Here is a 17708-nt window from a genome sequence, read left to right as displayed (position 1 = left end):
AGCCCAGAGCCTGACGCGGGGCTCGAACTCCCAGACCGCGAGATCGTGACCTGGCTGAAGTCGGACGCTTAACCGACTACGCCACCCAGGCGCCCCACTACCAGACTATTTTTAAAGAAAGCCTTCTCAGGGCAGCTGGTGGCTCAGTGGGTTAAACATCCAACTTTGGCTCAGGTCATGATCTCATGGGTCGTGAGTTTGAGCCTCGCATAGGGCTTGGTGCTGACAGCTCAGAGCCCAGAGCTTGCCTCAGATGCTGTGTCTCCATCTCTCTCTGCCCCTTCCCTGCTCATGATCTCAATCTACCCCCCCACCTTCTGTCTCTCAAAATAAACATAAAATTAAAAAAATATATATATATGGAAATATATATATATATATATGGAAATATGTATATATGGAAATATATATATGGAAATATATATATATATATATATATATGGAAAGCCTCTCATACTTTTGTCATCTAGGAAGGAAGGCTTTTGAAGCTTTTCAACCAGCCTGATTTATGAACGTTTCCAAATGCTCTGGGGAGGAAAACAGGTGGCCCTCAGAATTGCAGCTGTTAATGCATGTCTTTGGGTCTGAGGGAGTCGAAGGTATTATTATCCAACAGGTCCATCTTTGCTATCTTAACTTTCATATTCTGACCTGAGTAACCTGTGAAGTTATGCTAAATATGAACCTATGCTGTGAAACAGGGCTAAGTACTTAAGTAATCTGTGAAACATATGGTAGATTCGAAATCAGTATGTAACTCTTTATAATGAACCAAGAAAGTCCTAACACATAACTCCAGGCCACCTTTTGAATTATGAACCACAGCTGTGCCACACGGCATTTATAGCCTCAACTCTAGTGACAGAAACACACCTTAGATCCATTTTATAATTCCTAATAAAAATCCAGTTCTCAAAAGAAATACCTACAGCAGTCTTCAGAATATATATATATATATATTTTTCTTTTCTTTTTATCTGACTGGAGTTAAAGCAAGCCTTGACACATAATTTATTTAACAACATAGCGAAACTGATTCCTACTGTTGAACTTGGAATGGCCTATAAGAAATAATGAACAGGCAAATTCAATGATGTATTTCAGGATATAATTGGTAGCCTTTATTTAAGGCTGACTTTATCACTTGGAGATGGAAAAACAAACAAACAAGATAGTAAAATCAAAATAGCATTTATGGTTACCAATCCCCAAAATTCAATTCTTGTACATAATAACCTATTGTCCCAAATGGAAAATACATGTGATTGAAATAACTTATATATGGTTTGTGCAGGTTTAACTGAGGTACAAATAGCACCACTTTAATGTTGTATAAAGAAGTTTGCTTCAAATAAAAAACAATTTTTACACAATAGGCTTAAAATGGCTGTATTCTCTCTGAAACGATTTTGTCTTTCCTCCCATGGAAAGGTGCATATTTGTGAAGGAGTATCACCTGTAGACTGGCAGCACTGTTGTACTTTTCATATTCCTAATAGTCTGCAGTGGAGCTCAGCTGCAAGCTCACTTAGAGTGAAGACCGGGTCTGCCTTGCTCAGTGAAGCAACTCCCGTCCTAGCACTGTGTCTGGTATATTTCAGGTGCTCAACAGCTTCAATGGTTTTGTCAAAGTAACTGAATGGATATAGAATTAGTGTCAAGTCATGACACTCAGTTTCGGACCAGAGCTTTTCGTAAAGCAGTGGATCTCAAAATGATTCACTAAACCTGCAACACAGGCACCAACTGGGAACTTGTTAGAAATGCACATTCCCAGACTCCAGGCCAGAACTTCTGAGTCAGAAACTATTGGAGTGGGCCCAGAAATATGTTTAAAACGTCCTCCAGTTGATTCTAATGCATGAGAGCCTTGAGAATCACCTATGTGAAGAACTCCCCAATACACTGTACACAGTGGCATCAAAGCTTTTTAGAATTAGGAGAACTCTAGACAACTCCTGTGGACAGATTGTGAATAATTTTCATTTCTCAAGAACTTTTTCATTTAACTATATAGCAACTATTCTCTATTCGTGTGTAGTAAATGGTGTGTTTTATGTAGGAAGCCTGAATAAGTTTGAGTTACTGGTACAGATCCTGAGACAAGAACATGGGTGCAGATGATTTACCATGATGGTCCCAAAATGCACCAGTGAGGAATTGGTAAACGTGAAAGAAAGAGAAAAGCCAGTCAAGAATGTGTTACAAGGAATGGATCGCAAATATGCACAAATGGGGCGCAATCCTGTGGGGAATCTTCTGAGAAACTGTTTGGAATATGCCTCAGAATCACCCCTACTGGGAGACAGGGGCATTTATCCACTTTCTCCCATCCCCATTGGCTGAGAGTTGATCTCCAGAGATGCTAACATACCCCCACTTCTAGGTCATGTTTTTGTGTGTGGCCAAATGATGCTAGAAAAAAGTCCTCTGGCAGAGAAGATAAGAGGTACAAGATCTTGAGGTGGCACATGTCAATATTCTGGAAGCTCTTTTCACCTGCAGCTGCAGGGCAGTTCACATGGGCTGAGGGGGTGTGGGGCAGAGTAACCTTCTAACATCTACAGTAACCTTATGGGGCAAAGTAACCTTCAAATAGCATAATTTAAATCTGGTCCACAATACTTATTTAATGTCTGTTATGAGTCAGGTACAGAGTTGTTGGGAATATATAATAAATAAAACATCGTCCCTGCCTCAAGAAACATTTACTATGGTAGAGAATGTAGACAAATAAAAAAAAATTAAAATATAATTAGATCTGTTCAGTGATTGTGGTTCATATCCACATTTTATAAGAGGAGTTTATGATGGGAAAGCTGTAGTGATCATGGAAAACTTCTTAGAGATGATGAGGATAATTATACCTAAAAGATACATAGAGGCAAGACAAATAAAGAGGAGTGGGTGAGTTGGGGACAGAAGACAGGCTGATCACTATGTAAATGGGAGGGAAAGGAGAAAGCAATCACAGGAGATATTTGACGAGATTGTCTGTAAAAGTCATTTGAGAGGTCATATGTTAGGTGACAGGAAATCTATTGTCCCAAAGGTGGTAAATGGAGAGATGTGGAAAGCACGGAGTATGCAAATAACTGTTGTTGCAGGTTCCCTAAGGAGGAAGGAGGAAAAAGACCCAGCGCTCTATTGAAATGATAGAAGACTCCAGTGTCTTCTTTGGAGGAAGAGTGCCTATTTTACTATCAAGAGAGGAGAGGAGTGAAGTGGAGACAGTGTTTATTCATTTTTAAAACAGGAAAAATAGCAGTTACCTTCACGGGGTTGACATAAGACCTAAATGGTGAAAGATGTTATAATGTTTACCATTGTTTCACATAGGTAATTACAAACCCCCAAAATGTTAGCTGTTATTATTCATATATATATATATATTTTTTTCAGATATTCAGATATATATATTTCAGATATTTTATATATATATATGTATATATGTATATATATATTTTTAAGATGGGCAGGAACTTGGGGGCTTGAAACCATTTCTGCCTGTGGATTTTTATTCATTATTTATTTAAATAGGAGAAACATGGCTTGTGAAGTTGTTAGGGAAATGGACTAGTGGAGCTGGCTGAAGGTCGAATTCTTCACTGCCATGGGGAATGCAGAAGGGCAAAACTGGCTACGTATACACGTAGAAGAATCACTAGATAGAATTAAATGTCCAGTAGGGGTTGGAAGACTTGAATTTGCATAACACTAAATCAGGCATTTCTGTGATCCCTTACTAGGAAAGGTGGAACAATGTCAGTGGCATTCAGGGTAACTCTAGTCATTTTGTAGAAGTTGTGCCATTATAAGCACTGACAGGTAAGCATACATGTAAACAAAATTAAAAAAAAATAAAAATAATTTATCAAGGGGTGTAAGATCAATGAAAATTTGAAACTGTGTCAGATGATTTTGAATATTCTTGCCTTCTGTGATCATAGCATAGGGTCCTTTGTCAAACTCTGTAATTCTGTTCTACAAATGACATTTTGTTTGAGCAGTTAACAGTTGGTGCCTCAGTTTCAACTGACATTTTGTTACTAAACACAGTTCTAACACCATAAGGTGATTTGTCAGTGGTAAGAAAAAGATGGTTTATATTTCACCATAGTGAAATAGCACAGACGGGAGAGTCAATTGCTTGAAATTCTGGAAAGTGTCCATGCTGTCAAGTCCCACACCATTGAAAACATTTTTTTTATAGTAGGCCACAAGGTATATTTTTTATGAAAGAAACTAGAGGAGAAATTCAGAAACCCCAGAAAGCGTGAATCTTGTTTTGATTCTATAAAATATTCAAGGATGGTACTTCCAGTGAGCTTAACTATCTTGAGAGTGACCAAAATAATTAGTTTAGGACTATGGCCATGGGAGTCCGCATTTTGCATTTCCTTATTTTCTTTTGGGTACTTTGTATATCGAAATTAATAAATACCTTTTGAATACTTTTCTCCCCCCTGCAAAGTCTTTTGAGTTTAAAATCATCAACATTTTATACCACTCTTGATATTCTAGAAAGCAGAGTCACTGTGAAATATTAGAAAAGCCCAAGGATAACAGAAATATTGAACTAAGAATGTCTTTTAATGAGTAATACTTCCACAGTGGCTTCATCAATGATGAGTTATTGGTAACCCAGCATATGGCAAAGTTACACAAAGAAAAGTAGAAAACTGATTAGCTAGCTGCAGAAATTAGATGTTTAATGGCCTTATTGCCTCATTGCCACAATAAGAAGCATTGTACATTTTCTCTTCTAGAAGCTTTTGACCCTTCGTCTGTGGTCATAATCAAAAGTTCTGTTATGAAGAGAGGGCAGGACCAGATAATGTTTCTCTGATTAAGCAATAACTGCACTGTGTGTGTGTGTGTGTGTGTGTGTGTGTGTATGATGTTATATATAATGTTGGTCAGTTAATCAGTACAGCAAGCTACTCACATTCTAAAAGAATATGGGAATTAAGAGTAACTTAAAGAAAAACAAATTTTCTTATACTGCTTCAAGGAAAAGGTCATGGAGTAGAATGGTGGGTAAAATCATCTATGTTCTCAAATTTTTCTATGGTTAATTCTCTTTCACAGGTGCACAGTAAATACAAATACATTATACAATGGAGTTTAAATACATAAAACACCAGGGTGTATCATACAATGTTACACAACATTCAGTTTAACTGTAATTGTTTTCATTTTGAAGAAAGATAATGGTTTCTGAAGCTTGGATAAAGAAGGCTAGGAAAATATTATATAGGAACGATGTTTACTAACTATTGATCCTGGCTTACACACCCAGCTTTATGACATGGGTTCAGTTTCTTCAGTTTCTTATGTAAGGTGGACATAAATGTGGTGGTTACATCATAAGGATATAGTGAACATTAAATAAGTTATCGTATGTGTAAAAGCAGTTTGTGCCTGGCATGTAATAAGCGCTCAGTAAGTATTCGCTTTTATTATAGATACACTGTAAATAGCATTAAATAAACATTACTGAATTGGATAAATGTACCTAATTAGTGTTAAAAATCCTGCAGTAACCTGAGTGAAGGGAGAGAGGTTAACAAAGGAAAGAGATTCGTATTTTTGATTAGTTACAATGTTCCAGGTGTTTTAGATACATTCATCTATTTAAGCCTCACTATCTGTGAAAAAAGCATTGTTCCTATAATCAGGAAACTGAGACTCAAAGTCAGTAATATCCCTGAATATCAGTAAGGTGATCTGGTATTTGAACTCAAGCCTCGTTATTCAGATTTTATGTTTTTTTTTTTCCCCTGATACCACATACCCTCCAAGTGCTGAGGTTTTTGACCTTAGAAATTTTGAATGTAATTCCATACTTCATTATCACATAAATAGCCAAGTTCTCTTCATTTGAGAAAATGTGAAGACAGTTTCTATTTATTTAATGATTTTAAAAAATTAAAGCCCATCCAGTGGCTTTCTTCCAATACAAGTTTATCAAATGGTTTAGCCCTAGGTGAAGTAGGGATATCCATGATATATAAACATGAGTTAGGGCTATATAGTTGTCTTCTTTCCACAAACAACATTTAGTGAAAATCTGCCTTGTGCCTGGCAGCAATTTTTTACTGAATCTCAACTATACAGCACTGACTATTCCAAGGGTAGAAACCAGTGATCAAAATGAAATTCTTAGCAATGAAATTTATATCCCTAGTGCACAGAAAGAGGCAGTGTGTGTGTGTGTGTGTGTGTGTGTGTGTGTGTGTGTGTCCTGTGGGATAAGTGCATGGGGGAGCAAGAGTGAGTGATTAGAGAAGTCGCGCCTGATGAAGTGCAGAGGGTGTGTGCATGCACCTGTCTCCCTCTGGGAAGAGCAATTCAGGAGGCAAAGCAAGGGCAAGAACAGGACTGTACCGGAGGGCCAGCAAGGAAGCCAATCCAGCTGAAGAAGAGGGCATAAGGGGAATATAAAACACAACACAGCTCTCACAGTCTCTTACATAGCTAAACACAATTTAATTAAGGATGGATAAAGTTTCGTTCAGAGCACTAGATTAGCACAGCTTGGGGACATCCTTCCTGGGGTTAGGGAAGGTTAAGGGTTGGGAAAGGATTTGACATTTACTTCAGTCTGCTTTTTGAGAAACAAACACTTTGTGGAGGAGAGAAGATAGAGAGGAGATCAAAAGGAACCCAGGGGGAAAAAAAAGGCAAACCATGGAAGTTCACAGTGGTGAAAAGCCTGTATATTACATTTTCATGTGATCCATAGACTTCTCTATAGGAAACTGTTTCCCCCTTTATTTGCTTCAAGATAACAAGAAAGCTGCATTTCATAAATCCCAGCAATTAAGTGTCAATGTGTCCCCAAATCATCATTTTAAATCAAGTGAGAACTTGTATTATTTTGTTTTCCAGTTATACTTAGGAATCAATTTACTCTGTCAAGGATCAATTTAGCTATCAAAAAACAAACACAGTTAAAAAAATTTTTGAATGTAATTCCCTTGTTGTGCCAAAGGTTAACATATTAGCATGTAGTAAAACAGGCACAGCAAAGGACAAATAGTCTCTCAACAAACACTACTTTTCCTAATTGATTTGGGATAAGTACTTCTTAATCACTATAGCAGAACATCTAAAAGGACACCAATGCAAGCAAACATTCAGAAAGATTTAAAGTTATACAGTGATCCCTGCACTGGAAACAATTGTCACATCTTTATTTACATCCTCATCAGACAAAGTGTTGAAATCATGAATTCACTTTTAATCATTGTTCAATTTCAATTCAGTAATTTAGGACACGGGAAGACCAGTCTATGTCATAGGATGAATGCGGATTCTCTATTTTGTGTGTGTGTGTGTTGGTGCCCATCTTTCCACATTAAGAAGCATAGCAGGTAGCACACTGTTGGCCAAATCTCAGCAGTGGCATATTTCCATCTCCCAGGGGGTGTGGGAAGACCCAACTGCACAGCAGTAACAATAATTCTAGCATATCCGTTTATGAAATAACTTTGGCAGTAATGGCAAGAGGATTTGGATGAAAGTGTATTTGTGGTCTTCCAGCTGGAAGATCAGAGCAGAGATTCTAAAGCAAAAGGCACAGAGTGGGATGGCAGATAGTAGCTGCTTGGATAAGAACAGAAGAGAGTTGGGGACCCATGCTGAGCTCAAGGGGAAATGCAAACAAGACAGTCATTTCACAATATCCCCATGTTACCCAATATCAGTTCGAGGGATTACCGATGCCATCTGCTGGATATATTTGGGATTTTAAAATGGAATCTGCACAAGTAGTAATACCCCAGTGTCTTCCTGTACTGTGGCTTTGGAGGTTCTAGTGAGAAGAAAAATGAAAATCAACCTATCTACAAAAGAAAAAAAAAAGCAAAGGAAATGAATCCCAGGTTGACTGTACCTTAAGATGGCTAGAGTTTTGTCTTTTCCCTCTGCATTTTGGAGAATTAGAGTATTAATTGCATTTTTTTAGAACTTTGTGTCATGCATTTTAGTCATACATGACTCTCAGGACACTGGATGTTTGCACTGTAAATCCATTGATCTCTTCCTAAGAATACTACTATATCTGTAAACTTTATATACATTTCCTTTTATACTTTATTGGAGTATAACGGTTTGTTTTGGTTTATCTTCTTTTATTTAATTAGGAAGGGAAACTGATTAAAAGGAGAAAAGAACAAGTATCACTGTTTTCCTAAAGCTATGACATATGCATTTAAGTTTTATATAATAGGTGATAATTTGACTTTTGTTTTTGTATTTGTTATCATTTTATAGACAATGTCCTCTGTTCATCACACTCTCTGTAGGATTATTTTAAGACCATGATGTTAAAGTTACAAAATTCCTCATGGTGCTTCAATAAAATTTTAGGACTCTTAGGAATACGTGGCTAACTTAACTGCATATTCTAGTCTACATTTCCCCAAAAGTACTAATCCCATAGGATTTATAGTAGGAAAAATGGTTTCCATGATCAAATTAATTTGGAAGATGCTACATCCCAAATATCTTCTCCTGGAATTTCATGAAGACTATTAATTAAAATGGAGGAGTTGGTATTTATTGAGAGTTTGCCATTGTTACATTGAACCTTAATTATGATTTTATTATGTAGGCACTAGCATTAATTCTAGTAACAAATGAGGAAACTGAGGCTTATGGGGTTGGTAAGTTGCTCAAAGTCACATTGGAAGCAAATGGAGGCATTGACTCTTTTACTTTAGAGCTCATGCTCGTAAGTCTGAAGCCATATGTCCCAACATATTAATAAATAAAAACAATATTACATCTTAATAAGAATTTTATGTCAATTATATTTCAATATGGATATGAACCTGCCTAAAGCTTTGAGTCATACGGTAATGACATCTATTTAATTTGGTCAATCTAGCATTTCTAAATCTACCTGCTATAGAACACTTAGGAATTTTAGCAGAAGTAGCATCCCATGGAATACCGTTCCAGAAATACTGATATAAGCTATAACATTGCTAGAGATGAGGAGCCAGGAGGGGAGTAGCTCTTTAATATTTCTCTGGTACCTTGTTCCAGCATAGCTGTTGGTGTCCTTCCCCAGGCATGTTTCCACCTGACAATTCAGAATAGACAGGAATAGAAAGTAAACACCTGATATTTTTGCTGTTGCAGATGCACAGAGCATTGGAACCCTTTGCATAAATGTGTAATATTTAGTACATCCTGCAAAAGGAACAAGTTTAATTTAGTTAAGCCACAAGGTTGAGTGAAAAACAGCATGCTGCTGTTATTGTTTAGTCAATTAAATTGTCCTCTGTGCTCTGAAGAACCGTTCCACATTTATAACCAGTGAGAAACACGCTCTGGCAATTTCTTTGCTTCCGATTGTCTTATATTTAGCACATCTAAAGATCTGAGGACAAATGATGGAAGACATGGTGATAAATTGTCAGGCTTTTCTAAAGATTCAGAAGTTCTAAAGTTCCTGCCAGTGACAGATGGTCTGTCCTTACTCATCGCTTGTCTTCCTGACAGGGCTTGATTTTTTCCCCCTTTTTTGCTCAATTCCCTTAAAGTAAGCTCAGCTTCCTGGGAGGCAGGGTAATCTCATTTGTTATAACTATGTTACCTTGCATCAGTATGGAAACAACTCTCTATGTAAACAGGCACCATGCACCTTTACATTATTAACACATGTATTAACACATAATGTATGTGTATAGTGATAAGAGAGCAGCATGGGGTAAGGACATAAGAAACAGTTTACAAAGGAAAATCCATACTTCCTTTCTGTTATTTTGATAACCAAACATACAGGAGTTTCCATTGGATAGTTTTTTTCTTGCTGACTTGCCCAAGCATAATGCTGATTCCATAGCCCAAGCATAATGTGATCTTTTCAGGAGTGTTTCTTATAACTTATCACCATATATCACTATATATATATGTATATATGTGTATATATATATGTATATGCATGTATGTATATGTATATATATGTACATGTACAAATACATATGTATATTTACATATACATATATGTATGAATATATGTATATGTATGTATATATGTACATGTGTGTATATGTGTATATATGTGTGTGTGTGAGTGTGTGTGTGTATTATTTTTAAGATATTCAATATTTCATAGCAATCTATTTTTTTGGAATTTTGGATAAAAAATACAATTAGTGTTTACTAACTTGCTAGACACTTGTGACAATCCACAGAATGAGAACACATAACTATAACAATGATGTACTCAGTTATAAAATAGATTCCCAGTGAAAAAAGGAAAAAAAAATCAATCAATTTCTTAATCCCTTTCATTGGTTTCAATATGTTTACTGCCACAAAAGGAAATGAGATACTTAGGTAAGGAAGATGGGGAAAGGAAACAATTTTCACTGTTTGAGTTCTAACATAACTGTGGAAATAAATAAAAAGGCTTAAAAAATTCTAAGGTATCTTACAATCACTTCTTAATCCTATATCCAGAAGTAATTCAATTCTTCAAGTTAATAATGACACTAGTCCGATACAGTGTAACTTGAACTGAAGTGTATCAAGTGGAAAGGGATTAATACTACTAAAAAAATAGAAAAATTATCAGATGAATTGATTTGGGATTTACAGTAGTTAATTGGCATCTGTTATACACACCAATAGCTGAGAATTTCTTTTTTATTTAAATATGTCTCTTCTAAGAATGTTCATTATATGTTAGCTCAGTGTGATAATATGTGAAAAGCATAGACAACATTCCCACTCCTTTCTATGTTTTATTTTAACTCTGTTGTATTTTACCTTTCACACACACACACACACACACACACACACACACACACACACTATACACAATTGTAGGTATAGTAGTAGATTTTGTGTATATATACACAAACACACACTGTATACTAGTATAGTTATAGTAGTAGACCTTATTTTATCTGTTTATATACCTATGCTAGTCATATAAGTAAAAGAACTCAAAGCCTACCAGGTTTTCAAAGTCTAGACTACTAAACTGCCTGTCCTCTTTTTATCCCTTTCATTACAGATATCAGTTACCTTTTTAATCAGTGGCTTTTTCACATTGCTTACTTTTAGTAACATTCAGTCATTAAAAAATCAGAGAACTCTTGCCAATTCCTTGTTTATGCATGAAGATGTTAACCTAAACCTAAGAAAAGTATATTTCTCCTTTAGTGGCCCTTAACTCAGATAATGAGTGAAAGCATTAACATTTTGTGTACAACGTAGCAATAAAAAATTTCAAAGTTTCTTTATAAAATGGTGCCACAGTGATACTTAGATTTTAGCTGTGTATATATGTATATTTTGGTATGTAATGAAAGGGATGAGACCTGTCTACTTTTGTATTCTTAAGAATCTTTCTGGAATTATTTGTTTTCCTTCCCCAAAGAAAACTGGGCTCATAAAAAAAAAAGTCCTGAACATTCAACATTTATGAAAAGGTCAACAAATATTGCATGGTTTTGAAATATTATATGCCTTTATAAAATCACAGAATTTAAAATTACTCTAATGAGCTATTTATTAAAGTTTATTAAGGTTAGAAAAAGGTACATAGCTGGGGCGCCTGGGTGGCGCAGTCGGTTAAGCGTCCGACATCAGCCAGGTCACGATCTCACGGTCCGTGAGTTCGAGCCCCGCGTCGGGCTCTGGGCTGATAGCTCAGAGCCTGGAGCCTGTTTCCATTCTGTGTCTCCCTCTCTCTCTGGCCCTCGCCCGTTCATGCTCTGTCTCTCTCTGTCCCCAAAAATAAATAAACGTTGAAAAAAAAAAAAAAAGGTACATAGCTAAGATTAACAAAAATGCATTGCATTTAGATAAAATAGGCTAAATTACTCTAACAAGTAGACCCAAAGTGTGATGTTTCAAGAGGTTTATTTCGGGGTTAGCACAATACCACATTAAGTAGTAGTGGAGGAGTATGGTCTGCTCCATGAACGCAAGTTATTGTAGTAAATGATTTCTTTCTTTATCTGCAGTAATGTGCTAATAATCTTTCTTCTTGTTTCCAATTTATACTGTGGCATGTCTGATGTATTCATGCTCATGAGTGAAATTTAAAGACAAGAGTGAAAGAAGATTATCTCCCTGCCGATCCTAAGCAAGGGAAGGTGGTATAGTGAATAGAATCATGGCCTTAGATGACATATTTGCTTTTCTCCTTTACTGAAACACAAGACTGAGCCTGTACCTCTACATGTTTCATGCTTTGCCTGAAAGCCATTTCAGGTCAGAGTGTGGAAATAAGTAAATTTTATGGTCTAGACAAATTATCAGTGAGTTACCATCGTAATCCTTACCCTCTCCCTCTTTCACAAAATGCTGTTGTATGAGACAACTTTTCACTTAAAAAGGTCTACAAGTTAATGCAGAATTCTTATAACCCAAATGTTGCTTAATCTGCCCAAGCTGAGTCATCTCTTCATTCTACTACTGACATTGCTTCAATAGTACTTTCAGTCTACATTGTGGCTTTCATTTCTTTTTTTTTTTTTTTCTGATTTCTTGCTGTTTCCAAATTTTAGTTATTCTTTTTTTTAGTCATGGATTTTTTTTAAAAATGCATTTCTATCTTATCCAGAGAACTACTTTTCTTGTATCAGTCTCTGGTTTGTATTTCTCTAAATTCTTATGGAGTTCTTGCTTACTTTCTAACATTTATTTTTATTGCTAATAAATTAATGATGGTTTGTCTAAGATGGTAAAGAAATATAATCATAAAATTAGAGATAGATGTTGTCATTATTGCTATAAAGTGATTTCTTAGTAAAACCGAAAACTGCAGTCACATTTTCCACATTGTTTCACATGTCAATTGAAAATATATGTATTTCAAAATATGATAATCATGATATAACTTAAAAATAAATAATATATCTTAAGTTCTATGATAATGTATCATCTATATAGTCCAGTAAAGTCATAGGGACTGATGTGACACATATGGAAAAAGTACAAAATTTATACTAAAATTAAAAGAGAAAACGAAGATTCTGAGAATAACTGTATCCTTTCCGAAAACATTGAATCATACGGGAAATATATTTCCAATTGTTTCTTCATGATTCACTGCAACTTTCAACAGTCATTTCTCAGTTGGTCCAAGAATGAGGAAAAAACAATCACCATATTATAACAATTTCTTGGTAGTTTTTAGAAGCCATCTTTGCTTAAAACCCAATCTTGGGGGGCACCTGGGTGAGTCAGTCGGTTAAGTGCCCAGCTTTGGCTTAGGTCATGATCTCACAACTCCTGAGTTCGAGCCCTGTATCAGGCTCTGTTCTGACAGCTTAGAGCCTGGAGCCTGCTTTGGATTCAGTGTCTCCCTCTCTCTCTGCCCCTTCCTCTGCTCGTGTTCTGTCTCTCAAAAGTAAATAAACATTTAAAAAATTTTTAAAAATAACCTTTGGGTATTATTGCTGAAAATATCAGCAATATCTCTTACAAAACAGCCTCACCTATTATATGCCTGTATGCCCCATGGCATGAATCATAACAACATGCCTTAAAATATGTATAAAATCGGATAGAGTGGAAACAGATGTGAAAGCTACCTCTACTATACACACCCCATCCCCCCACACACATACCCACACACACACTCTAGCTGTGTGTTTACTTTTTTAGTCCAAGCCAAGCTTGGACTTACTTTTTAGTCCAGCTTACTTTTTTAGTCCAAGCCAAAGACCATTTAGAATCAATTAATCCAAAGTTTGTCAGCCAAGATTTCTACCTATATATTGTTTGCTTTTCCATTTACATAAATTTTGTTTGTTTGTTATTACCCAGCGAAAAGCTACTGAAGTTACCCACCCATAACTTAATGCTAATATAATGTTTATTGCTTTTAGTTTTTACATTCAGGTAATTTTACAATTGAATCTCCTTAGGGAACACAGCACAAAGTTTTTCAGAACATGGAGCAGTTTACTTTAAGAAAATGGCAAACATATACACAGGGAAATAGAAAAAGATAAGAATGTTAAGTTAGAGCCAGATTGTGGAGGGTTATGTACTTAGATAGAAAGCCATAAAAGCTGATTTGGAAGAGGAAATGTGATCTGAACTACACTCGCAGTTAAATCACTGTATAGCATTGTTTATTTTTTTTTCTAAGCTTTTGATGAATTGATTTTCAAACTTAATTAGCAAGTCTACAGTGCTAATAGTACATGTTGAACACAAATGCTTCTATAATGTTTGCTAAGTTTTCCGTCTTTAATTAACAACAAAGACCTTTGTAATATATGATATTTTTGTTTTGTTTTGTTTTGTTCGCCATTTGCAAAGTATGTTCAGTTGATTTGGTTTGGTTTTCACTGTTAATGCTGACTGATAGCTGGTTTGTTTTCTATTCTAGGTTGTGGAGACTAATTTGGTTGCTTTTGACTGTCACTGGATCATTATAAATGAGGTAACACCAAATGAACCTTATTGTCAACTCTGGGTCCTGTTTTCATATATTTAGTCACAGCATTTCCTATGGCCTTGGAGTTCTAAGAGGAAACAGAACACAAACTTTCAGCTTCCTGAGTGGATGCTAACTAAAAATAGAGTAAGGAGTTTTCAAAAAATTATAAATGGTTTTGAATGAATAAAATAAATGGAGATCATCTTCCCACTGAGTATCTTTTAGTCTTTTCCATTGGCATACACTGCTTGCTTTGGGAAATCATCTTTATAAAAAGTACAGTTCTTTGTGAACAAACTGAATTCCTCCCAGTGGAGTGCCTGTGCTCCATTTATATTTTAATGTTGTTTCTAGAACTTTTATATCCCACCCCCCTCACACGAGGATTAAATAGTTCAGCAGATGAATATGAATAAATAAAAATAGATATTTTTTCTTTTCACAATGAAATACGATTTTAAAATCCATCTAGTTGTCAAGTTCCTCATGAACGCTTATTGATTTTTGTAAAGACAATACATAAGATTAAAAATATATTATAACATGAGAACTCTGTGAGATAGATTGTTCCATTGGCACCTGCCAATCAGAAATGGAAAGGACAATGAACAAATCAGTCATGGACAAATAATGAGATCACATGAATTTTCCCCAAAAAGACCTAGTATTCATATATCTATTGCTCATGAAAAAAAAGAATGTTTTATTTATTTGTTAGATGTGTTACTATGGATATATAATATAATCATCCTATGTCTGTTTTTTCATTTGTACAGAAAGTTCAATCACATTTACTTTATAAGTTCATTATAAAAATTAAGTGAGATACTACCTAATACTCTTAACATACTGCTGACAACCGACATTTACTAAAAGGTACTACAAAAATGATTATAGCACATTAAAGTTCACAGATCACTTTCTCACATGTTAATTTATTGAATAATAAACATTATTCTATGAAACAGTGAGAGAATGAAGTTCATAGAGTGTAATTGATTTAACGCAGAAAAATAAAAATCTAGATTTTTCAATAAAAGTCATAGATTTTTCAAGTTGTGTCTCCTATACATTGGTAGAATCTTAGTTCTGTTCTTTTTTTTTTTTTGAGCTATAATTAACATATTACATCATATTAGTTTCAGGTCTATCTATAACACAAGGATTATATAGATATATACACACCTTGTATATATGCATATATATATTGTATATTGTATATATATATACACATTGTGTATGTGTGTATGTGTATATATATATATATATATATATATATATATATATGTATGATCATCACAGTAAGTCTAGTTACCACCTATAAACATACAAAGTTACATTTTTTTTTCTTGTGACAAAATCTTTTAAGATACCCTCTCTTAGCAGCTTTCAAATATGCAATACAGTATTACTGATTATAGTCACTATGCTGTCCATTCTAGCCCCATGATTTATTTATTTATTTTATAACTAGAAGTTTGTATCTCTTAATCCCCTTCACCTATTTTCCCTATCCTAATCCCCCTCTCCTCTGGCAACCATCAAAAGTGATTGTATCTATTAGTTTTGTTTTGTTTGCTCATTTATTTTATTTTTAAGATTCACAGGTAAGTGAGATCATATATTATTTGTCTTTCTCTGACGTATTTCACCTATACCCTTAAAGTTTATCCATGTTGTTGTGAATGGCAAGACTTCATTCTCTTTTAAAGCTGAGTATTTTCCATAGTGTGTGTGTGTGTGTGTGTGTGTGTAACATATATATGTATCTCACATCTTCTTTATCCATTTATCTATTGATGGACACTTAGGTTGCTTCTATACTCTGGCTACTGTAAATAATATTGCAATGAACATAAGGGTGTTTATGCCTTTTTGAATTAGTATCTTTGTTTTCTTTGGATAAATACCCAGAAATGGAATTGCTGGATCATATGTTTTGTTTTGTTTTCAATTTTTTTAGGAAACACCATACTGTTTTCCATAGTGGCTGTACAATCTACATTTCTACCAACACTGCACAAAATTTCCCTTTTCTCAGCATCCTCCCCAACACTTACTATTTCTTATATTTTTTTTATAATAGCCATCTAACAGATGTGAGTTGATATCTCATTGTGATTTTGATTTGCATTTCACTGATGATTAGTGATACTGAGCATCTTTTCATGTTCTTGTTGGCTATATGTATGTCTTCTTTGGAAAAAAAATGTTTACTCGGGTCCTCTGCCCATTCTTAGATTTTAGGTTTTTTGATATTGAGATGTATGAGTTCTTATATATTTTGGATATTTACTCTCCTCCCATTCAAAAGGTTTCTCTTTCATTTTGTTGATGGTTTCCTTCACAGTGCAGAAGTTTTTGTTTGTTTGTTTGTTTGTCTTCTCTTTGTTTTTGTTTTTAGTTTGAAGTAGTCCTAACATTTATTTTTTGGTTTTGTTGCCCTAGGCTTTGGAGTCATATCCAAAAAATCATGGCCAAGACTTAGGTCTAGAAGCTCACCACTTTTTTTTTCTTTTTTAAAGGAGCTTTATGGTTTCAGGTCATAGATTCAAATCTTTCATCCATTTAACTCTTGTGCATGGTATAAGAAGTCTTATTTCATTCTTTTGTGTGGCTGTCCAGTTTCCCCAACACCATTTATTATAGACTGTCTTTCCTATTGTATATACTTGGCTCTTTTGTTCTAAATTAATTGACTGACCATATATGTGTGGGTTTCTTTCTGGGCTATATGTTGTGTTTCACTGATCTATGTGTCTTTTTAATGCTAGTACCATACTATTTTGATTATTATAGTTTCATAATATAGTTTGAAATCAGAAAGCATGTGTCCCTGTTTGTTCTTTCTCAAGATTGCTTTGACTATTCAGAATCCTTTGTGGCTCCATAACCATTTTAGGATTATTTCTTCTTTTTCTGTGAAAAATGCAATTGAAATTTTATAGATATTGCAAGGAATCTGTAGATTGCCTTTGTTAATGTGGACATTTTAACAATATTAATTAATCCAGTCCATTACCATGAAATAAATTTTCATTTAGTTGTTTCTTCTTCAATTTATGTCATCAATGTCTTATAGTTTGCAGTATACAGGTCTTTCACTTCCTCAGTTAAACTTGTTCCTGTATGTTTTATTCTTTTTGCGCAGTTGTGGAATTGTTTTCTTAATTTCCCCTTTTAGTTTTGCTGTATCCTATAGATTTTGGTATGTTGCATTTCCCTTTTCATTTGTATCAACATATTTTTTTTTTAATTTTTTTTTTCAACGTTTATTTATTTT

General features: G+C 34.8%; 1 protein-coding gene across 1 annotated transcript in view; it reads left to right on the top strand.

The window, feature by feature from the left end:
* Positions 1–17708, top strand: part of GRID2 (glutamate ionotropic receptor delta type subunit 2) — a 1450102-nt gene that overhangs the window by 856116 nt on the left and 576278 nt on the right. The window contains exon 5 of the mRNA XM_043572183.1: positions 14375–14428. Coding sequence (XP_043428118.1) covers positions 14375–14428 — 54 coding nt within the window. The remainder of the gene's footprint in view (positions 1–14374; positions 14429–17708) is intronic.

The sequence above is a fragment of the Prionailurus bengalensis genome, chromosome B1, assembly GCF_016509475.1.
Source record: "Prionailurus bengalensis isolate Pbe53 chromosome B1, Fcat_Pben_1.1_paternal_pri, whole genome shotgun sequence".
NCBI classification, from domain to species: domain Eukaryota; kingdom Metazoa; phylum Chordata; class Mammalia; order Carnivora; family Felidae; genus Prionailurus; species Prionailurus bengalensis.
This window is presented reverse-complemented; position numbering and strand designations above follow the sequence as displayed.